We start from the raw sequence: 24962 nt of genomic DNA, 5'->3' as shown, positions 1-24962 counted from the left end.
TATATGTCAATTTCATCTATATTTCAATAAAACTAGAGGAATGAAAAAAAATAAAGGAATAAAAGAAAGATGTCACCTCTAATTTATACTTCTTTCCATAGGGAGGATTATGGGGCAGAGAGGGAAAGGAAATGTTTCCTGACATGAGATTCTGATTTAAGAAAATGTATTATGGGGTGCCTGGGTGGCTCAGTCAGTTAAGTATCCAACTCTTGATCTCAGCTGAGGTCTTGATCTCAGGGTTATGAGTTCAAACCCCACATTGGGCTCCACATTGGACATGGAGCCTACTTAAAAAAAATGTATTATTAGCTCATATGTTCATTCATTAATTTATTCACTTATGATTTTCTTCTCTTATTTATTCATCCATTTTTTCACTTATTCTTTTATTATTGCTCCAGCATCATCAGACATTATCTGAATGGAGGGCCTATAGTGTCTGATGTAGACTGGACAAAGTGGTTGACAAAATTGCTGCTTTAAGGAGCTCAGATTCCATGAGGGGAAAGCAGATAGATATAAAAGAGGGAACGGTCATGGCAGAGAGATAAGCACAGGGCTGTCAATTTCAGTGGAGGTTGGCAGAGCCAAGTGCCTAGATATTTCAGGATCTCCCATGTGCAAAGAACATACCAGGGATCCTAAAGCCTAATTTTGACTACTTAAATATTGTAGCTGTTGGATTAGTCAGGACCTTCCAGAGAAACAGAACCAATAAAATGTGTCTATAAAGAGATTTATTATATTTATTATAAGGAATTGGCTCTCACAATTATAGAGACCCAGAAGTCCAGACCCAGGAGAACTGATGGTACAGTTCCAGTCCAGATTTAAAGACCTGAGAACCAGGAAAACCAATGATTTCAGTTTCAGGCCAAGCCTAAGACCAAAGGCAAGAGAAGACTAATGCCCACACTTAGAAACCATCAGACAGAGATTTCTTTCTTTCATACTTGGACTTTTACTTTATTTAGGCATTCAATGGATTGGATGAGGCCACCTATACTGGGTAAGGCAATATGCTTTACTCAGTTTACCTATTCAGATGCTAATCTCATCCAGAAACACCCTCACAGATACTGACAGAAATAATGTTGAATCAAATATCTAGAAACCCTGTGGCCCAGTCAAGTTAATATGTAATATTAACTATCACAGCTGTCAAACTCTAAAACTTGATTTTTCAAACAGCATTATGGGAAGACCTCTGGCTCCTGGCAACATCAGAAACCAATCACCCGAGCTAAACTTGCATACTGTTAAAGATGTGATATCTAGCCCATAATCAACCCCTCTTTGCTCTTAGCTTTTTCAGAATTGTGCAGGCCCATAACCAGAAGTCCACATATCACATCACCAAATATCGTGAAGATAGTTCCCTGCTCCTCCTGAAAATAATCTCACTCTGTAGTGATGTTTGACATTCTTTGGGTTATTCTTTTTTTTTTTTAAGATTTTATTTATTTATTTGACAGAGAGAGAGACAAAGAGAGAGAGATCACAAGTAGGCAGACAGGCAGGCAGAGGGGGAGGGAGAAGCAGGCTCCCCGCTGAGCATGGAGCTCAATGCGGGACTCGATCCTAGGACGCAGGGATCATGACCTGAGCTAAAGGCAGATGCCCAACCGACTGAGCCACCCAGGTGCCCCTCTTTGGGTTATTCTTGAAAAGAGACCATTTTTCTCTTTCTAAAGGGCATTAAAATAGTTGATTTATGGATAAGACCCAAGATGGTCCTGATAGGTGTTGGCCCAATATACCAGACTAAATGTTTGATCGCTGATCCTATAACTTAAAGTGTAGTGCTAACATTCTCTGGATTGATCCTCTCCTCCTTTGGTGTCTGAATAGATATAACTCTTACACCAAATTTTCTAGGGTTTCTAGCTCTACCAGAGACTAAGGACTTAATCCTAAAGAGCATCTTGAGGAACCTGCGACGTATCTTTTTTGTCTTAATTGGGTAAATGATAGGATTGAGCATGGGAGGCACAAAGAGGTAGAGAGTAGACATGAGGATATGGACAGCATGGAGCAGGCCAGCACCAAAGCGATGCACAATGGACACGCTCACCATTGGCACATAGAAGATGAGCAAGCTAGGGTGTGGGATATGCACATGTTCAGTGTCTTGGGCACTCCTCTTGGGAGGCAATGGCGAGCACTGATTGCAAGATTAGTACATAGGAGATGAGTATGAGTGCAGAGTCCAGGCCAAAGGTGAATAGCACATTGGACAGCCCATAGTGGCTATCGAAGGAGACATCAGTACACACCAGCTTAATCATATCCACGTGAAGACGGTAGGCATGGGAGAGGACATTCTGGGGGTGGCAGAAGGGCAGTCTGTGCAGCAGCAACAGAAAGACTAGGATGAGGGCAAAGCTTTGGAGGACAGTACATGAGCCCATTGCCACAATATGGGCATTAGTGAGCACTGTAGCATAGCGCAGGGGGTTTCAGATGGCCACATAGTGATCAAAACTCATAGCCAGAAGGATGCCAGCCTCTGTCCAAGAGAAGAGGTGGATGAAAAACATCTGGGCCAAGCTAGGCATTAAAGGAAATCACCTGTGTGCCAAAGCAGAGAGCAGCCAGCACAGTCGGCAGTGTGGAAAAGGACACTCCCAAATTATTGACTGAAAGGAGAGACAAGAAGTAGTACATGGGCTGGTGCAAGCTCTGTTCCTCCTTAACAATGAGGAGGATCAGCGTGTTTCCCACAACAGAGACAGCGTAGAGCAGAAGGAGAGGGAAGGATAGCCAAGACTCCATGGCCTCCATTCCTGGGAAGCCCATCAGGATAAAGGTGGGAGCATCAGAGGCATTGATTCTGAAGTTACGCATGAGAAGCTGGGGACATTTTTTATAAGCCAATCCAACTTTCTGGAGAAATTATAACTTGTGTCTAAGACTACCATTGTTCCTAGGAAGGAAAAGCAACATAAAGATTTATAAATTGTGATTATACACAGATTTTATTCCTTAAGTACACTGGGAGGATGAAGAGGAAGTCATGAAATGCTAGCCATTGAAAGAAAAACTTCTTTCTTAGACATCTTTCAGAAAAAAGAGTAGATTAACTGTTCTTCAGGGTAGTTGACTAGCTCATTAAGTTCATGAGTAGCCCTCTGGTTGCCTTCCATGTAATCATTATCACAGCTCTCCTCCAAATGCCTAAACTTACATAGCTATGATCTTAGCTACTCCCCAAGAGATGCTCACACTTACATCCAGTCTGACATATGAGGAACCAAGTATCCAAGAAAGGGAAGAGAATTAGTCCAGGATTTCTTGGAAGGCAGCTACATGGCTTGAACTAGATTTCACTAATCCAATTTCCACCCTGAGGTGCTTACATGATCCACAGCCTACATTTCACACTGGAAGAGTCCATGCAGGACCCCTGGAAAATCAAAATATCTCAAGAGGCATCAGAGAATACTAATTAAGAGTATGGCACCAGAACATCCTGGGCTTGAGTTCCAGTGACATTAGGTAAATTTCTTAAACTCTCTTCCCTTGTTTCTTTACTTTTAAGATAGGGATAAAAGAGAGTTGCCCTATGGATATGGATACAGGCATATGTAAGATAGAAAGAGAGAAACAGAGAGAGGGCGAGAGAGAGAACTTGGACTTGAAACAGGTCCTGCCCACAGTAAGCATTATAGAAGTGCTGCTATTGTTATTCTTTAAAAGTTATTATTTTAAAAAGCATTTTAGATAGAAAATAAATAGTACATTGTGCTTTCCAAAAGCACAAAAGTCATTGAATGTATTTATATTAAACTTAAATATTTATTTTTAAAACACTTGTTGTCACATAATAGCTTATGGTACAGATAAGAAGAAATCAATTGCAAAAGCTTGAGAATTATTAAGAGAGAAAAACTATGAAGCTAAAAACATTCTTTCCATTACCTTATTTTTTCCTGAGTTGTTAAAGAATAGCATTCTTTCGTTTCTGTAACAGACCACTGTTTTTCATCTCAGAGTCTGTCAAAGTTCAATAGGAGTAGAAAATGAGAAACACTTCCTTACACCAGCCCAAACAAGGCTGTGAAGAGGGGTGACAAAGGAGTAATCTATGCATTTGCCATCTTCCTTATACTGTAGAATTTCAGAAACAACCATTTGGGGAGGGATTTACATTTAGGAATATTTCATAATGTCCAAAACCCCTTGCATACCCTGTGATAAGTGGCTTCACCTGCTAGTTTTGGAATTCAAGTGTTAGAGGTCCTCTACCTCTCATGGCTAGTTCCTAACACTTGAATGAAATTACTCACCACTGAGTAATTTATTACTTTATGTATCTTTAGGAGGAAACTTGCTTTCTCTCTGCCATAAAGCTGGAATTACATAAATGAACAATCAGATTAGAAATCAGAGAGAAATTCCCTGCTAGAGGGATAAGGGTGTGGGACAAAGTTTCAGAGAACTACTGCCGAAGGATGGGGATGCTGAGCCGCAGCCCTGGACTGGAAGAGGTAGGAGGATGAACCAGATAAGCCCCGGGAACCATGCACAGTGTAATGAGCTCTCATTAGGACACACAAAGAAACTGAGGAATTTAGAGGAGATGGTCTTAAGGAGATACCATGGGTCACTCCCTTCTTGAGCACCCACTCCTTGATTTCATTTCATCCCATCACATATTCCACTCTAAGGAAGTCAAATTATCTTAAGTAAAACCCTGCTGCTGCAGAAGGTCAGTTTCAGTAACTCCCTTCTGTCCTGATTAGAGATGTTAGAGTTCAGCTGAGTCTTCTACTCTGTTCCTTGTTTTCTCAGTGTTCATGCAAAGCAGAAAGTGGGCCAGAAGATGAAGAGAGACATGATAAAGAGAAAGAGAAGAACCGAAGGGCAGGGAAGAGACAGAGAGAAGTGGATAAAGAATAGAGAGGAAATACTATGGAAATGGGAGAGTCAAGTGAGGGAAGGGGAATGCCAGACCAGAGAAGGAATTTTGGGAAGACAGTAACTAGAATATTAAACATGGAGATGAAGAAAGAAGAGAAATAAGACCAAGAACACCTCTTGAGAATACTAAGAACATCATAGGGCGATGCCCCAAGTGTTCCACGAGGATGGGCTGTGTTTTCCCCAACCTAGGCCAAGGCTGTCGAAGACCCTACACACACCACATTTCACAGGAGCTGCCTGTCAGGCTCTGAGCAGTGGAGGGCCTCACTATGGTAAGCCCTTAATATCCCCCAGTCAAACCCTGCTGGGATTAGAGTCCTCACAGCGGAATCCCAGTGGACTCTGCTTGCTGTCTATTCCCATGGGTGATTCAGATCTGTTTGCCAAGGACAAGACAACGCCTCCTCTCCTCTCAGCTCAGCAGGGCTTACCTGTCCCCACACCATGTCTTCATGGCTTCTGAGATCCTCTTAAGGATGAGTTTTAAGGCAACTCTATCAGATGATGAGTGTGAACACCAGGGGGCCAGTAAATGGGAAGCTAAGAATATAACTCATGCTTCCTGATCCTCAGCTCCAAGGTTTCCTTTCCCCAGACCAAGTCCCCACTCCAGGATCCTCTTCTTAGGGGACTTTCAGAAGCCAGAATGTAAGGCTGACTTGGGTCATAGGTGATAGAAATGCAATAATCATCAATGATACTGAGTGTTGACAATGTTCCCTAAACTCCATCAAGAGCTTTATGAGCCTTATCTCTTTCTACTCTAACAATCACACTTAGAAAGAAATACACACTTCTTTTTTTTTTTTTTTAAGATTTTATTTATTTATTTTTGACAGAGAGAGAAAGAGAGAGCACAAGCAGGGGGAGCGGCGGGCAGAGCGCTGAGCAGGGAGCCTGACACAGGATTCTATCCCAGGATGCTGGGATCATGACCCGAGCCGAAGGTAGACGCTTAACCAGCTGAGCCACCCAGGAGCCGGAAATATTTACTTCCCATTTTACAGATGAGAAAAATGAGTGCACGAGGGGTTAAATTAGGTGCAAAGTTATAATACCACTGAGTGGCAGGGCTGCATCCAAACATAGACTGTCCATTTATTCACTTAACATTTTCAGAAAACCTAATAAAGATTTTTATCCAGCAGTGACCCTGGAACATGCATCATATACCTGTTAATCACTTTCATCTTTATCTTTTTCCCCGTTTAGCCTTTCTTTCATATTTGATTATCTTTCTTATCTTTGCCTTTCTCTGTCCAACCTCCCTCAAAAACAACCAGAGAACACAGAAGGAAAAAAAAGAAAAAGGATAAAATAAATGAAAACTGTTCTCTCTCATCCTATGGCTGTAAACATTTGACTTTCCCATAACAGCACTAGCAACTATCTGGGAAACCTGAACCCTTCCTCAGTACCCCTAACCAAAGGGCTTGCATCTGCTTTAGGTATGGTGTCACATCTATGGTGTCACATAAAGAGCTGGGTCCCAGGCAGTTGAACTTTCTTTTATTAAGTTTCAAAGATTACATGGTTTTATGATTTCCTTTTTAAAAGTTTGCTATTACCATATAACCCACACCCTATAAAATTCAGTTTTTAAGTGTACAAGTCAGTGATCTTTAGTGTATTTACAAAGGTGTGCAGTCATTACCAATATCTAAGTGCAGAATGTTTTCATCATTCCAAGAAGCTTCATCACCACTGAAAGTCACTGCCCCTTCTCATTTACCCTAGACCCCTGTGACAACTCATCCACTTTCTGTTGCTTTGGACTTGGCTATTTCTGACCATTTCATCTAAATGTAATAAAGTGTGCTGCTGATTGTGTCTGGCTTCTTTCACTGAGCATGTTTTCAAGGTTCATTATGTATCAATGCTTCATTTCTGATATAATTTCCCATTGTATACATAGACCACATTTTGTCTCTTGGTCACTTGATGGGTATTTGAATTGTTCTAATATTGGGGCTACAAATAATGCTTCTTTGAATATTAATGTATAAGCTTTTGTGTGGAAAAATGTCCTCAGTTCTTTAGAGTATATATAGCCAGGAGAAAATTACTGCGTCATTCGGTAACTCTATGTTCAACTGTTTGAAGAAAACCCAAATGGTTTTCCAAAGTGGCTTCATCAATTTACATTTCACCAGCAATGTTTGAGGATTCTGATCACTCCACATCTTTGCTAGTATCTCTTATTTTCTGTTTTGTTTTCCTAATATGTGTGCAATGGTTTTGCATAGTGATCTTGATTTGCATTTGACAAATGACTGATGAAACTGAGTATCTTTTCATGTGCTTATTGGCTCTTTGTATGTCTGTTTTTTGCAGAAATATCTATTCAAATCATTTGCCCATTTTTAAATTGGTTCGTTTGGCTTTTTGTTGTTGAGTTGTAAGAGATTTTTATATATTTTGCACATGAAACTATTGTCAGATGTATGATTTGCAAATATTTTCTCCCATTTTGTGGGTTGTCTTTCCACTTTCATGACACTGTCCTTAGAAGCACAAAAGATTTGTTTGTTTGTTTGTTTTTTTTAATTTATTTATTTGAGAGAGAGAATGAGAAAGAGCATGAGAGGGGGGAGGGTCATAGGGAGCAGATTTGTTTTTTATTAAGTCCAATTAATCTATATTTTTCTTTGGTTGCTTGTGCTTTTGGTGTTATACCAAAACAACCATTGTCTAATTAATACACCTACGTTTTCTTCTCAAGGTGTTATAGTTTTACACCTTACATTTAGATTTTTTATCTGAGTTAATTTTTTTAATTTTCTTTTTTTTAAGATTTTTTTATTTATTTGAGAGAGAGAGAGATAGTGAGAAAGAGAGCACAAGCAGGGGGGAGAGGGAGAAGCAGGCTCCCCGCTGAGAGGGAGCCTGACATGGGGCTCGATCCCAGGACCCTGGGACCATGACCTGAGCCAAAGGCAGATGCTTAACCAACTGAGCCACCCAGGAGCCCCAGTTGTTTTTTTTTTTTAATTTTGAGTCAATTTTTGTATATAAGTTGAGAGACGGGTCCCATTTCAGTCTTTTTCATGTGGATATCCAATTATCCCATCAACATTTGTTGAAAAGATTATATTTACCCATTAAACAGTCTTAATGACCATAGATGTATGGGTTTACTTGTAAACTGTTCATTCTTTTTAATTAGCCTATATGTTTACCCCTTACATTAGTACCGTACTTTCTTGATTAACCTAGATTTGTAATAGAGAGAGCAGACAGCATGGGAATCTGAGACACTGTTTCCAGTCAGTAACAGGACTTTGGAGAGTGCTCAGGCATGGACAATAAGAACCAAAAGGGGTCTTCTGATTTCAGAAGGACAGGCAAAGGCCCACTATTTTCTTCCCCCTGCTTTGTTATTAAGGGCACTGACATTATTAGCCATGGCCTGAACATTTCTGTACATCGTTAACTATTTTGTCTCAACTGTGTTGTCTGATTAGTTGTCACACCTTGTAACATTTCTTCAAATTGTTTTGCCATTTCATTGATATCATATCTGCCCAAGAGTAGACCTTCAACATCTGAATTCCCAAAACAGACTTCTGTTGGCCCCTGGGCCAAATCTGCCAGCTCTCAGCCATTCCTTCCCTCCATTGGCAGAGTGATAGCCCGGTGAAGTGTATGAAGGAGGGCACGTATTGCCTGGAGCACTGGGCGTTATACGGAAACAATAGATCGTAGAACACCACATCAAAAACTAATGATGTACTGCATGGTGATTAACATAACATAATAAAAAAATTAAAATTAAAAAAAAAACAAATCTTCCTGCTTTAGTGCTTCAAAACAGATCTCCCTTGGTTTAAAAGCTAAACAATGATGGAGACAAGTATAATTCTTTAGGTATTGGTCTTAACTCATCTCTCTACTTCTTCCGACCTATTATCTTTTTAGCTGGAACATCCAATGCCTTCTATTCTTCAAGTCTTATAAGGAGAAGTGCACTTTCTACCGCTTGGGGAAGTGGATTCACGGTGACCTACTAATGGGCATGCTCATGGGCCACCCCCTCTTCTCACCATCTCTTCTCTCCTGTTCCTCGTTAACTCCATAATGGACTATATTTTAGTAATGTCACACCACAAAACTATGCTTCCAAGGTCACCGCTGACCTCAACATTACTGAATACAATGGACTCTCAGTCCAGAGACTGATACAGTTGACTTCACTTCTTTCTTGATTTTTTTCTCCTTTCTTGGACCAGTAATGTCACTCTTTCAGGCCCTCCAGCTACCACGGTGCCTCTCTTCAGTTTCCTTTACAAATGGCCCTCCCTCCATTCTCTCCTAAGCATTAACATTATCCATGGTTCTTTGCTAAGCTAGCTTCGGTTTTGACTCTGTGTACTCTCCCTGAATGACCTCGGAAGAAACATTAGATTTTCACTATCTTTGAAATACACTAATCAACTCATCTGTATATCCTGCTCTAATTTATTTCTTATTCTCCAACTGACTACTTGGCACTTTTAATCGGCTGTTTCTCAGGAACTTTAAAATCAAATGTCCAAAATATGAGTATAAACTTTTTTTCTTCTTAGATTCCTCTTCTCAGTGAGTGGCATGACTTTGGTAGCTAAGGCTGAAATCTAACTGTCATTCCACTCATCTTTTCTCTCATGCATTCTTCATATCTGTTTAACTAGTCACCAAATTCTAAATATTCTACCTGTTTAGTACAAGTGGTGCAGCGAGTTCTAAGAGAGCAGTGGGTGTTTGAGATGGCAGTTAAGGGGAATGATAGAGAAAATTAACTGTATCAAATAGAATAATTGCTTGGTAAAGCTGAAGTATGAGGCTGCAAATTTACATTGTGTTAATTCGTGGATATTTGTGATTTTTTTCCTAGAGTATTAAGCGGTCCGAGGGCTACCATCAGAAAGCTAGATGATAAGACTGGTCCAGGATAGATACCAAGGAACTAGTTTGATGAAAGAACAAAGCCTAAATCGCCAGAAAACCACCTCTGATAGAAAGAGATCAGTTTTTATGATACTGATTTTAGCTTTCTTTTTTTTTTTTTTTTTTTAGATTTTATTTATTTATTTGACAGAGAGAGACACAGCGAGAGAGGGAACACAAGCAGGGGGAGTGGGAGAGGGAGAAGCAGGCTCCCCGCTGAGCAGGGAGCCCGATGTGGGGCTCAATCCCAGGACCCTGGGATCATGACCTGAGCTGAAGGCAGACGCTCAACCGACTGAGCCACCCAGGTGCCCCGATTTTAGCTTTCTTAAGATTATGTTTATATACTTAGCTATAAAAATTCAGTCATCTGAAAAAAATGTTTAAAATTCAATTTCATGCTTTCTCATATTCTTCTCTGTTTCCTAAGTAACATGTAGAGGGATAATTTCAATAACTGACTCAGAACAAGCCACTTTATTAATTACATCACCACATATCAGCTAAGGTTTGCTTTCCCTGCCTTATACATACTTATTTTAAGAGTAATAAGTGGTTTTAGATTATAGTATTTGGGCAGTATCTGAAAGTTCTAAAATCAAATATATTGTTAGGCTCTGCCAATAGGAGCCATTGGATACAGACTGGAAGCTAAAAGAAGGGATTTACTTTTCCTGTTAGCTTTCTGCTTCTGTCATTGTCACCCAAGCAACTATTTTATCCTTGGCAATAGCAGTTGATTCTTGTAAAAGCATCTGGTTCCAGTTTGTGGTGTTTATTCCACTCTTACCTCCATACAACTCACATATACCAGCGCCAGCTCCTGGTGGCCCATTCTTGAAGGTCTGGGCCCCAGCTCTGTGGGCACTCTCTTTTAAGCTTCTACAAGCAGAATCTCCTTTCTCACGGCAGAAATTGATTCCAGCTCTTACTGAATCTCTATTAAGTCAGTGTGCCAGGCAATTCAAACTCCTTCCACTCATAGCAATTGATTTAAAAACAAGAGTTTCCAGAACTTAGTTTTATAAAAATTAAATGGAGATAACTAAGGATGAACCTTGTCTCATACCATCAATATTGATTTTTGGATATATAAATTCATTGAAGGAATAATAAGAAAACCCCCATCTATCTTATTAAAAACTTTGTATTAAAATAGGTTTATGTGTAATAATTTATGAAATTAAAGCTTCTTTTTATTGCTTGTATAATGTGTACTTAAAATAATTGTAATTGTAGAACATTTTAACATGCAGAGCCTAATGATTGAAGAAAATAAAATAAATAATTCCAATTTGCATATAAATTTTTATTGCAAACAAGGAAGGAAGAGTGATCATCACAAGATTTTTAAGCACAATAATTAATATGTAGGAAAATGGACCAACTTCAAGGAGACAAACAATAATGTTAAATTTATGACAGTTACAGGGGAGCCTGGGTGGCTCAGTAGGTTAAGCATTCGATTCTTGATTTCAGCTCAGGTCTTGATCTCAGGGTCATGAGGCTGACCCCCACATTGGACTCCATGCTTAGTGTGCATTCTGCTTTGGATTCTCTCTCCCTCTCCCTCTGCCCCACCCCCATCCCCACTCATGCTCTCTCTCTCTAAAAAAAGAAAAATATAACAGTTGTGGAAAGCTTGTTCTTGTATTTTTAAATGGATAATAAATAAAGGGAAGAAAATTTCAAGGCTGTTTACATTCCATAGGATACTCTTAAAAGACTGATGTGGTATTTTTATCCTAAAAACATCAATATTCACACTATACTGTACATTTTATCTTTTTCTAATATTTAAATAGTAAATGACAATTTTTTGATATCAACTTAACATTTTTGAGGGAGTATATACTATTGCAAAATTCTTTTGGAAAGTACCAAGGCAAAAGTTTTTGAAAACCATGGTTTGTACTAACATGAGAGGAGGGGTGCCTGGGTGGCTCAGTAGGTTGAGTGACACTTGGTTTCAGCTCAGGATGTGATCTCAGAGTCATGAGATTGAGCCCTTCATCGGGCTCCTTGCTCAGCATGGAGTCTGCTTGAGATTCTCTCTCCCTCTCCCTCTGCCCTTCCCCCACTCTCTTGTGTATGCTCATTCTCTCTCTCAAATAAATAAATAAATCTTAAAAAAAGAAAAAATTGAGAGAAGACAAGCATGAACAAGGGAAAAGGGTATAGCACTCTGAAGGCTTTGATGGAAGGAACCCTTAGTGAGAAGGCTTGATAGATGGGTAATATCAAAGAATCTGAGTACATCTGGCTAGAGAACTGATGGCTTCACTCCTAGGGCGAGCTCTGTGAGTGTGAAACCTGCACAGTGGCATAATGCTTATGCTCAGAAGGACCCTATATTTGACTTAGTATTCTGCTGCCATGTTCTTAAAATTCTTCATAACTTATTTTTGAACTTATGAAGGCTAATGGGACAATGGAGCCTGGTAACCATTTCTTACCACCATATTTAAAAATAGCATTCATGATGCCATGTGTACACAGAATACCATGGGCCACTATACATGGAAATTCAGAGAGATACCACAATTAACAGGGAAAACAGAGAAAAAGAAGAAAAGGAAAGAAAGGGGAAGGTAAGAGAAGAGAAACATAAAACTTAATAGATTTTATTTCTACTTTCCTTGAAAATTCCCTATGGGAAATGTTCTTTCCTCATTTCTTTCTCTTTTTTCAACCCCTCCTTATTGTCTCCCTAAGAATGAGCACCATGGATCAAGTCTCTAGAGCCAACAGCCTTGGGTTTTCATAATTGAGCATCAGAGTGAGTCAATAAATAACCTCACTTATCAAATCCCTTGACCAGAGGAGGCTGGAACTCAGAACTAAGCTAAAGATACTCAATGAGCTCACAAAAGTGAGGACAGATCAGACTTTTGAACTCAGATTCCACACTCAGCCCCAATCATCCTCCAAATCACATCCACCCATCCTGCACAAGAACACAACTTTCACATCCCTGAAGAAACCACTGCATTCAGGCACATATCACTTGCACAAGCTGTTGCTTTACCACTTACTCTCCACACAGCCCCATGCTCACAGGTGACACCCATCACAGAGCTCCAGCCTCAACATGCTCAACTTGTGAACACATGTCACTTGACACAGGTATGTTTTTGAAATCAGATTACAGAAAAAAAAAAATTATGTGCCAAGAAAGAACTCAGAGTTCAATTATTAAAGTCTAGGTCTCCAAGGTAACATAGTGACCCAGAGCCAAGGTCGAGTGGGATCAATTTGGAAGGATGCCCCCATTCCACCCAGAGTGTTGCTCCAGCTCAGTTTCTTTTTCACAGTGTCTTGGTCCTAGGCTTTCTGGTACCCACATAGAGTGGCAGAGTAGCTCACAAAGTAGTAACTTCCTTAGAGTAATCTTTGGAAATCTTCCTTTGCCAGCAAGAAGAGGCTGGGAAGGACCCCAAAGATACAAAAGTAGGGATCCGAAGGGGTATGTGCACCCCGATGTTTATAGCAGCAATGTCCACAATAGCCAAACTGTAGAAAGAGCCAAGATGTCCATCGACAGATGAATGGATAAAGAAGATGTGGTATATATATACAATGGAATATTATGCAGCCATCAAAAGGAATGAGATCTTGCCATTTGCAACGACGTGGATGGAACTGGAGGGTATTATGTTGAGTGAAATAAGTCAAACAGAGAAAGACATGTATCATATGATCTCACTGATATGAGGAATTCTTAATCGCAGGAAACAAACTGAGGGTTGCTGGAGTGGGGGGTGGGGTGGGAGGGATGGGGTGACTGGGTGATGGACACTGGGGAGGGTATGTGCTCTGGTAAGCGCTGTGAATTGTGCAAGACTGTTGAATCTCAGATCTGTACCTCTGAAACAAATAATGCAATATATGTTAAGAAAAAGAAAAGAAGAAGAAGAAGGTAGCGGGAGGGGAAGAATGAAGCGGGGGAAATCGGAGGGGTAGACGAACCATGAGAGACGATGGACTCTGAAAAACAAACAGGGTTCTAGAGGGGAGGGGGGTGGGAGGATGGGTTAGCCTGGTGGTGGGTATTGAGGAGGGCACATTCTGCATGGAGCACTGGGTGTTATGCACAAACAATGAATCATGGAACACTTCATCTAAAACTAATGATGTAATGTATGGGGATTAACATAAGAATAAAAAAATAATAATATAAAAACAAAAAAAAACCAAAAAGAATAGGCTGGGAAGGGAGAACAAAAGAAGGTGGTAGTGACTCCAGCTCTCCACTCCACCTCCCATGCTTTTTTCCTCCAGTGGCCTGGGCCATCACTGGAAGTCCCCAGGCAAATAAAAAGGGCTTTCACTAGTATCTGTCTCTTTGAAGTCCAGATAATGAGTAAAGTGATTGCAGCATTAGATACTGATATTAGAGTATCTGGCAAGGAAAAAAATTCAAGTATTGGCTATATAAGTGAGGCTACATAAGGTGAAAACACCAAACTTTGAATCTGGAGCCCTGAGAAGTAATTTCAGTCTGACAGTAACATGCTATGTGATCTGGATTGCATTAGTTTATTTTTCTGAACTTGGACCTCCCCTTGGTAAAACAGACATAGCATAATTATAATACTCTATATCACTTCAAAATGTGGCTACAGGAAAAAGAGCTTGCACAAATGGGGAAGACATTATTTCTGGTGTACAAACATATTAATCCCATATACTTAACTCTTTCTTACCCACAAAAAATCATGTGAGATAAAGAAGCTGGCTGCTGTCATTTCCAATTTATAAATGAGACAGTTGAGTCTCAAAAATATTTTGGAACTTGTCCAATGCTAAATAATGAATAGGTAGAAAAGCTGTGACTAGGATTCCAGACTCATTGTTCTTCATACTTGGAGACTGTCCAGAGAAGGGAATTTTCTCAAGGATCTGCAAAATTTTTGTGACAGATTAGGACTAACGTTTAGGACTAACGTGTAGTTATCCTACAAAGGATTCTGTGCGGTATAGCTGGCACTTGGAATGTGGAAATCAAAACATGAATTTTGACTATAGAAAATAGATGGAAAAAATGGATTATATGTGATAGAGTATTTTAAGATTTGGAACAAGTTAAAAACAATATGTGTTTTTCTCAGCCTAGACAAGATTGTTTCACAGAAGGGTCATCATTTTATGTGAACAAACTAAGGACCTGATGTGACAGGGCAGTCATACCATTACCCCTTGGGTAGAGCCCTTTATTTCCATGCAGAATGCCAGTTTCCAACCTCAGTGATGACAGTCTGCCAGCCACTCTGTTCCTGACAGGGATCCCAGGGCTGGAGTGGGCCCACATCTGGATTGCCATCCCCTTCTGTGCCATGTATCTGGTAGCTCTGGCTGGGAATGCTGCCCTCATCCTGGTCATTGTGACGGACGATGCCCTTCATGCACCCATGTACCTCTTCCTGTGCCTTCTCTCACTCACTGACCTGGCTCTCAGCTCCACCACTGTGCCTAAAATGATGAGCATTTTGTGGCTCCATGCTGGTGAGATTTCCTTTGGTGGGTGCCTGGCACAGATGTTTTGTGTCCATTCTATCTATGCTCTGGAGTCCTCGGTTCTTCTTGCCATGGCCTTTGATCGTTATGTGGCTATCTGCAACCCACTGAGATATACAATCATCCTCAACCATAACATCATAGGCAGAATTGGCCTTACTGGCATACTCCGGAGTATAGCTGTTGTCTCTCTATTCATTTTTTTGCTGAGGCGACTGCCTTACTGTAGTCACCATATCATGGCACACACATACTGTGAGCATATGGGCATTGCTTGCCTGGCCTGTGCCAACATCACTGTCAATATTGTCTATGGGCTGACTGTGGCCCTGCTGGCCGTGGGTCTGGATTGCATCCTCATTGCCATTTCCTACGGCTTTATCCTCCATGCCGTCTTCTGCCTGCCATCTCAAGATGCCAGGCACAAGGCTCTGAGTACCTGTGGCTCCCACCTCGGAGTCATCCTGGTCTTCTACATTCTGCCTTCTTCTCCTTCCTCACCCACCGCTTTGGCCAGAACCGAGTCCCCAAGAGTGTGCACATCTTTCTGGAGAACTTCTATGTGCTGGTGCCTCCTGTGCTCAACCCAATCATCTATGGGGCTAGGACCAAGGAGATTCAGAGTCGACTTCTGAGACTGCTTCACTTGGGGAAAATTTTAACATGAAATTTGAGCACAGTTTGGAGATAAGGAAAATAAATGGGTATGGTAGCTGTCTAGATGCATTCACATGGATGGAGACCTCTGATATGACAGAAATGTGTTTACAGGAGAGGAAGCCCTGGAAGGAAAGAGAAGGTCAGATGAATTGGAGGTATCAAAAATCATATTGAACATACCATGTTCCTGAGGCTCCTGGAGTAACTCTGAAGAGCTCAGAAAGATGATAGTAGGGACGCCTGGGTGGCTCAGTCATTAAGCGTCTGCCTTCGGCTCAGGTCATGATCCCAGGGTCCTGGGATCGAGCCCCGCATCGGGCTCCTTGCTCAGCGGGGAGCCTGCTTCTCTCTCTCCCACTCCCCCTGCTTGTGTTGCCTCTCTCGCTGTGTCTCTCTCTGTCAAATAAATAAATAAAATCTTAAAAAAGAAAGATGATAGTATTTTTACTCTTGGGAATACTTCACAAATAGGAATAAGCATGCCTTGGAGAAATCTCAGTACCTATGATATGCCAGGTAGAATGCACCTAACATTTTTTTCTTTTGCTGCAAATGTTTCTGAGACTTACTAAAGATCAAGTCAATTCCTCTTCTTAAATGAGTCTGGGCTTCATAGTGGGAATATTCTTCTGCAAGTCAAAGTTAAAAAAAAAAGTGAACATTTGAGGTAAGTTTAATCTGTTTTCCAGTGCTTTGGGTAGTGTTGAAGAGCACAAAGTCTAAAGTTAGAGTACCTGGGTTTGAGTCCTGGTTCCTCTGCATACTAGTTTTGTAGCCTTGAGCACGTTGCTTACTTAATCTTCCTATGTCTCAGTTTGGCAAACTGTCAAATGGATAAATGTTAATATCTGACTTTTTCAAAATATATAACTCTTAATGCTGTCTTTAGGAATAAGTAAGTTAATGAATGTAGAAAACTCAATATAGTGGCTAACGTAAAATGATCAATCAATAAATATGAGAATATTATGTAAAGTCTGAAAATTATTAGCCAACTCATCACTTATTTAGGACTGTTTTTTCATTATATTATTTCACAGGGTTATTATGATAACTATGTTATATAACATCTCTAAAATATTTAGATTGTGCTTGGGATATGAATAGTGCTCATTAAAACTGTATTTTCTCCCATTCCTCCTCTGGTCTTCCATTTGGAAGTCCCTTTCCTTTTTAGCTATAAAATTATCCCTGCTTTAGAATTCAGGTATTCCTGATCAAAATCCAAATTGTCTTTTAATAGCCCTCCTTTGCCCTAGTGACCTCAGTTCTAAAATACACAAATAAGTCCCCAGTTACTGCTCTCAATAATTCAAAATGTGATTATTATCTGCAATTTAAATTAAGAGCATGTGATTCAGAGAGGCTAATATTCCTAAGGTTATGCATCTATATGGACCATATCTCATGCATTATCCAGTACGTGATATGTGTGAGGATGCCAACCTGCAGGAACACACAGCAACAAAAGTGAAGACCCTTTGTTTCTTGAGGTAGTAAATGGTAAAGAGACCCAGTAGTGCAATGATTTCAGGAACAGAGAAAAATATATAAAAAGAAGCTGAAGGTGGGAATGAGTAAGGGAACAGCTGTTCTGCTCTTGAAATGCTTCTCTGTGGGCCTTATGCCTGCTCCCTCTAAGATCCTGGCTTCATTTGATCAAAAGGTCCCCCTCACAAGGCAACTGCTCACCATTCACACTAATTGCCTGCCATGAAACTCACATTTTTCCCAGAAGAAAGTGGGGGTCAGTAACCCAGGAAGTTAGTATCAAAGGCAGGGCCAGGATTCAGAACTCTGGGCTCCCCTAGTAATATTTAAAATGCACCCATCTCTGGACTAGATTTTCAGGACCATAGAGCTATAAGGGACTTGATGGACTGGTAAGGAAATTCAGGTTCATGAGTGGGCAAATGATGTGTCTGATATTAGGCCACAAGTCCCATAGTTTGCAGCCTAGTTCCTCCCTCATCTCACCCACAAATTCATCAGCCATCCATCATAACTCTTGGGCTATCCTCCTCTTCTAGCTATGTCTGTGGCCTCAGAAGAGCTCAAAGGAGAAAATTTAAAAGGAGTAGAGCAGAGACTAGAAGAGAAGGAGGGGTGCAGGATCACACAGCTGCTGACACCATGGCACAGTGGTCTAGCTGCGGCCTATACTCAGGACTGATACCTTGTGGATACAGCACAGGGCGGTTCTTCCCCATGGTTTCCCCTTATTGACCAAACTCCAAGTTTCACAGACCATAGATAACAGACAGATGGAGGATTCTGCTGCTGTGATGACAAGCTCCACTCCCTAAAGTTCTGGTTTGGGCTCTTTTATCATCCTGAAGCTAAAATGCAATAGTTTCTAGAAGGGGAGGGTGATGTGTAGAAGCCATTAGGCTTTCTAGAAGACTGGAGGTAGCAGTTCCAGTCCATAAGAAGACTATTAACATTATTGCCAAGATCTCCCCTCTGACTCAGCTGTCTGGCTACTGGAGCCCACGTAATAAAGGAGAAAGCATGCTTCTAGGAGCCAAGGAGACTGCCCTGCCTATCACACCCACTTCACCCCCAGACTCCCACTCTTCCCTGGGACCCAATGTGCATCACTAATCTCAGAAATTCAGACCAATATCCTGGTGCCACAGGGAAGTGAAAAGTTAACTGTGTATCGGGATCATTGATGGGTCATGCAGCCCCAGAGATATTTTATGCAAGTCCCTGACTGCCACAATCTTCAGGTCTCTAGGTTCATGCAGTGTCACAAAACAATTAAGTCACAGTGTGTAGCTCAGAGGTGTCCATCCTCCCAGCCCCCAAGAAGCATGAGATTCAGTAGTTTTTCAGCCCAGAGTCATTTGGCCCCTGGGGCTAGCTCTGAATCTACAGTCCCTGGTTTCCCCCAAGTAACACCTCCAACATGCTTCCCACTTCTCTCTTTCATCTGATGGTATCCTGCTGCATGGTTTCACAGGGCCCCTGGCCCTCTGGGGCATACTTCATATGTCTACACTGTGAATCACCTCATTGACTGATCAGAGTTTACAGAAGAGAATGGGTGGATTAGGAAAATATTGGAGACTCTCACCAAGACACAGGGACCCTAGAATGTAGAGTAGGAATGGAGCCTGGGGAAAGATGCTGAGCTATATCTGGTCATGCTGAGCCAGAGGTTCCTCTATGACACCCAAGAGAAGGCTGGTAGGCCTTAGAAAGTACAAATAGACTCAGAGATGAAGGAACCATGAACACAGAAGTAAGAGCCACAACCAAGGACATGGTCAGACTCCCTGAAAGATAAAGAATCAGTGTAGCATACTCTCAGGAAGCACCACTCTATAAAAACAAAACAAAACAAAAAATGGATAAGAAAATAGATTAAATAAAGCAGCTTAAAGATGGGTCAGTATATCAGATTTTGTACAAAAGAAAAAAAAATGGGAAGATGAGGCATGAGAACGTTTTGAGAAAGCTTCTACACTATCCTGGGGTTAAGTGTCTGACTGCAGAGGATGGGGAGACATGGCCACTCTGGAGAAATTCAGAGATGAAAGGAGAGAGAATTTCGGTGGCTGATAGGGCAGCAGAGTCAAGTATTTTACAGTGTAAAGGGAAGAAACCTGCCCAGGAGGAGAGGATGGGGTTTCAGAAGTGGTGGGAGTTCACCTCACAAAGCAGGATCCTGACACAGGCAGGTAGGAGAGAAAGAGCCTGAGCTGAGAGGGAGGTTGGATGGGCTTTCTGTAATATGGAGAGACTGGGCCTGAAGACAAAGGTACTTGGTGAAAGAGAGAGTGGCTTCCTGGGGGAACAAAAGCCAGGATTCCTTCAGAGTCTCCCTGGAGTTGGAGCATAGGTGGTTTGTGATGATGATGACAATGTTGGTGGGGAACTAGATTGCTGAAAACATTCAGGACGTTCCCACCTCACATTCACATTTGGAAAACACTCTGAGATTAAGTGTGTGAGAATAAGAGCAGCCTGGACCCAGGACCCTGTAACACGATCAATCTCTCCCCCAAACAACATTCTCTTCACCCACCTACCCCCAAATTGACATCACACATGAGATCCAAGCAATCTTTTTAATGTAGAACAAGCTTGGGCAGTGAGGGAGGGAGCTGTTCAAGTGTGCACATGAGCTGAGTAAGAGGAGTTCAAAATATGCTACTTCCCTTCCCCTCCCCTTCCCCTTCCTCTCCCTCCCTCTCCATGAGGTGGTGTACCGTGGGCATCAGCTGGAGGGACCTGGGCCTCTGGTACCCCCAACAGCCTCTCAATGGCAGCATGAATGTTTCCTCCTGTGGACATGAGGGCCTGTAGATTGGCATCACAATTAGCAAAACCCATGGCCTTTAGATGCTCCAGTTCTTGCTGGTAGCAGCCTTCAGTGAGGGAGGATAAGGATAACGAGGATTGTATGGACTGGGAGCAGGCATTGGCCAATGCATGGAGAAGCTGAAGAACAGCCAAAGTGGGTTCCACCAAGTCTGCTCTCTGACCCTGCCCTCCACCCCTGGTTTCAGGGGGTTCCCTAGTCCCAGGTGGCCTACCTGGCCCCCATAAACAAGGTCCCAGCCCAGGCACCTCCTTGGACAGGATCTGCAGGCCCTTTTCTATCTGTATCAATGCCTGCAGTGCTCGTGGGTTGGTCAGGATGGGAAGTAGTGGCACATGATGTCGCAGGGGGCTTCCAGTTGCCAACTGGTGTAGCAGAGCCGGATTCTGCTGCAGGACATGCAAGGCTCTACGCAAGGCAGAGGGCGAGGGTCTCGGCTGACTGGTCAGAGTGGCTCTCCCTACAGGCTGCTGGTTCTCCTGGGAGAGAAGATCCGGGCCTGAGTTTCCATCTGGCGTACCCGTCCCACATTCTGAATTGGCCTGATTTGAGGCCACAGACCTCGCCTGGGTAACTTCTCCTGCCCTGACCTTCTGCGCCAATGTCCTGGCCGGTGCCAAGGCTGTGGGGATGCTCGTGGTAGTGTTAGTATTAATGTTAGCGTTGGCCTCCTCTTTGCAAAGCTCTGAACTTGGATTGTGGCCTTTGGAGGCAACCAGTGGGGCCAGAGTGAAGAGCACGAGCTGCTGGATATCAGAGCAGACTGGACGCATAGGATTATCACCACCCGGCACTGCCTTCAACGACTCTAGCCCCCGCTTATCTGCCTGCAGGAGCTCCTGTTGCCGGGCCAGTTTCTGCAAGGTTTCCAGAGCCTTAAGAACTGGCTCAGGTTTCTGTACTGGCCTTGAGGATTCGGGAGCATGGCTGGCACTGGCTGGTTTCTCGTTCACCAGGCCTTGAACCGCAGGGTTTTCCAAGAACTGCACCACCGATTCAGGTGCAACCGTTAAGAGTTGAGCCAGCTGGCCAAGAAAGTCAGCCAGATCAGGTGAGCTCCGGACCAGCTGGCACAGCCCGGCCAGCATCCCGGCGCTCTCTGAGGTGGAGGGTTCAGAGTGATGCGTGCAGTGGCCAGTGGGGCCTGACAGAGTTCCGGGACCAGGCAGAACTCTTTTCAGACGGGTCCTCACAACCAAGTGGACCGTAGTACCATCAAGGATGCCACGCTGGCTCAGGATGTCTTGATCCCGGAGGATCTTTCCAGTGAAGATGAGCACCAATCGGTCGGTGTCACAGTGAAGGCGTTTGGAGATCTGTTTCTTAAAGTGGTGGACACTGCTATTTTCTGCCAGCATAAATTCCTGGCAGTCCTGTGGGGTCTTCACAGACACTCTGATAATGCGTGATAACATCTCCCTACCAGACACCAGCCGGCTGTCCCTTGCTTCTTCCCTAGCCCGAGCCATAGTTCCTCAAGAGCAGAATGCAGGACAATCAGAGGACCTGTAGAAGCCCAGGTGCAGCAGTAAGCACACCTGGGTGCAGGGACCAGTAGGTGTTGAGGGAGGTCCACTCACCCACAGCCTCCAGACACCACTTCCTAATGTAGCCTCGAGGTCACCTGGCTCCCATAGAGGTGTTGGCTGTCCTTTGCCAGGGCCAGCCTTAAGGGATATGATGTCAGTGATGAGGTCACAGTTGAAAAGTAGACCCGCATGGGGGAAGGGCAGAGGTCTCTTCTACCTGCCCAAGGTAGGCTCTCTTTACAATGTGACTTAAAGAGCAACAGAAAAAAATTAAATGTTTCTGTCTAGAAACCTGTTGTGCACCAGCCTATTTCACTGTTGAAAATCATACCACCCTGAGATTGGTAAACAAATATAGCTAAGTAGGAAAGGTACTGGTCTGAGAACTGGCTTAGGAAGTGCTCGTTCTAGTCACCTGTCTTCCACTAAATGGCTGTATACTGACCATGGCCCAGTTCCCTTAAGGCCACAGATTGCCTTGTTTCTATAGGAACAGAATGAAGATGTGTAGTTAGTCCATCCAGCCTCAGTGGGGGCTTGAGGGCAGCTTGTGTCTCCAAGGCCCACCAGCCTAAGTAACTTACTGAAGCAATTCTAAGAAAACAACATCATGTTCCCCAAGAACTTCTGATTTAAGCAGTTCTCAGAGACATAAGCTATGATCTCAACTCTCCAGGATTAGAGCCGCGGCAAAAGAAATTATAAGAAAATAATAATTGTACTCTAGGTCTTTATGACTTAACAGTGAAGAAATTTAAGATCTATTTGAAGAGGAAAATTGTCATTTGGGAGCTGACATATTTCAACTGCCAAAGCAGAAAAATGATGATTCTCTAAGTCAGTTTTGACCACTCCAGGCAGGTGGGACCCCATGTTAAGTCTGTCAAATCTCTGCAGCAATTGTATTTTTTTACTGTGAAGATGGATACATCAGGCTGCCAGAATTTTACCATTATATCCTTGACCCTTTTTCTGATTCTGGAATTTCCAAGGACTACAAAATTAGCACTTGGCTGTCTACAATACCACCTTCAGGAGGTTCTGCTGGATATGGAAAACAAATGAGCGTCTAGATCTTTCTACTACTAGATATTGATATATGTTCTTAAATTTGGACTAGTTTGAATCAGTGTCCCCTGTATCCAACCAATATCAAGACTCTGATAAGTTGTGATTCCTGAGTTTAAAAGACCTTCTCAGTCTGAGGAAGCTTCATAGAGTGAGCCTCATGGCTGGCTGGCAGCAAGCAATCTAAGGGGCCTTTCCTGGGAATGCCCAGATCTCAGAATAACTTCTACCATACAAATATTATTAGTCAAACCAATTCCTTTGGGGAATTTTCTTTGTGTTTCACCCAGCAGAACTGGATTTTCAAACTAACGTTCCTGGCTTTGCATTAGCTAATAAATTAATATGTAGCAGAACATTCTGGGTGACAGGCGTCCAGAATCGCTTTCTCATACCTCATGTTCCCAGGGATTTTTTTTTTTTTTCTCCTACATAGCCTGTGAGGTGAAGCATCCCTTCTCTCTTCTCTTTCAGGCTCTATTGTCAGGACCTGGAATGTCTCCTTCCCAAGCACCCACTGACAGCCCTTGCCAGTCCATTTACACACTGTGTCTCAGTGAGGGAGCCCTGCATGTCGTCCACTGAGTTCTTCAACACAAGAATCTCTCTTCATCCTTCCTGAGAAGCCGACATCATTGGAATATTTTACATTGTACCTAAATTCCTTTTATAATTGGAAAATAAAATAAAACAATCAACTTGCTATTTATTTAATCAATTTAAAACTTACTACTTAGGACAAAAAAGGGGGAATGTGGACTCTCTAGAGGAAAATCCTACTCCTACCACTTAATAACCTTCAACAAGTCATTTACCCCTTTTAAGCCAGGGTTTCATCATCTATAAAATGGTAATTTTTCACAGATTTGTTTTGAAGATTGAAGGAGATAATGCATATAAAGTACAATCCAAAGTATCTGACACAGAGCAGATACTTGTCAAATATTGAGTATGATTTCAACACTACAGTCACTGCCAATCTTTGGCACATCTTGTGGTCAGGTCCATAACTAGACTGGGAGATATGGAGAACAGATGTGCCTGTCAGGGTTGACCAAATGCCCAGAGACATGTTCAGCTGCAGATGATGGAGACAACTCCAAGCAGCCTGGTGAGGGGAGTGTGGTATCTTCTCTTAGACCCAGGACCCCAACCATATTCAATAAAATGCTGACTTTATGCACTGACTTAAAGTTTATTAAGATCTGATTTCCAGAACACATACTACAGTCCCATATTTTTCACAGAGATGGGCTAAGGTTTTCCCATCCCAATAACAGTTTTATTAGACATCAAACTACATGAAAAGCTCAGTAGTTTTTTTTTAAGATTTATTTGACAGAGAGTGCACAAGCAGGGGGAGGGGCAGTGAGAGGGAGAAGCAGGCTTCCCGCTGAGCAGGGAGCCTGATGCGGGACTCGATCCCAGGACCCTGAGATCATGACCTGAGCCGAAGTCAGATACTTAACTGACTGAGCCACCCAAGAGCCCCGAAAAGCTCAGTATTATATGCAGTTTCAGTGTTTCTTATCAGCAATTTGCTTCCAAAAAATCTAATGAGAGTTTAATTTTTATTTTTTAACCAGAACTATCACCTGGGAGAAGATGGCTCTTGGTGGCCATGCTAACTGAACAGGAAGTGCTATAAGGATTCCCATTAAGAGAGAAATGCCTGACTCTGTCCTGCTAGTGAGCTGTGTTTTCCCTCCTATAATACACTGAGTAGGTTTGAGCCAAGTGTGGTTTATAATGATAATCTTATAAATTTGTTTAATTAAACCAAAAAAGACCCTTTGATGGGAGTAGCAAAGACTACCTCCATATCACTTTTGCAATAAAATCCAAACTCCTTGTCTAGCTACAAACCTCCCCTGGTTGGACTCCTGCTCGTCTCCTTGACTTCCTGATGATGATTTTCTCCTTTTCTACAAAACTTGGCCACATTGGCCTCCCTTTTATAAATACACTGGCCTCCCTTTTATATCTGAAACAGACCAAGTGCC

At 42.3% G+C, this 24962-nt stretch overlaps 2 protein-coding genes and 1 pseudogene across 2 annotated transcripts; 1 reads left to right on the top strand and 2 right to left on the bottom strand.

The window, feature by feature from the left end:
- Window positions 1-1795: 1795 nt before the first annotated feature.
- On the bottom strand, window positions 1796-2850 carry LOC118003988 (annotated as a pseudogene).
- Window positions 2851-14758: 11908 nt separating this feature from the next.
- On the top strand, window positions 14759-16877 carry LOC118004169 (olfactory receptor 52D1). The gene is given in 3 exon segments (XM_034995362.1): window positions 14759-15846; window positions 15849-15999; window positions 16826-16877. Coding segments are annotated over 3 exon segments (966 nt in total). The 5' UTR covers window positions 14759-15083.
- Window positions 16878-19611: 2734 nt separating this feature from the next.
- Window positions 19612-22245, bottom strand: LOC118004127 (ubiquilin-3-like). The gene has a single exon (XM_034995306.1). The coding sequence runs from the start codon at window positions 21829-21831 to the stop codon at window positions 20191-20193; it is 1641 nt and encodes a 546-aa protein (XP_034851197.1). The 5' UTR covers window positions 21832-22245; the 3' UTR covers window positions 19612-20190.
- Between the last annotated feature and the right edge of the window lie 2717 nt (window positions 22246-24962).

Source organism: Mirounga leonina, unplaced genomic scaffold, assembly GCF_011800145.1.
Source record: "Mirounga leonina isolate KUSES-001 unplaced genomic scaffold, KU_Mleo_1.0 Mir_92, whole genome shotgun sequence".
Lineage (NCBI taxonomy): Eukaryota > Metazoa > Chordata > Mammalia > Carnivora > Phocidae > Mirounga > Mirounga leonina.
The sequence above is the reverse complement of the archived record's forward strand: the minus strand, read 5'-3'. Positions and strand labels throughout refer to the sequence as shown.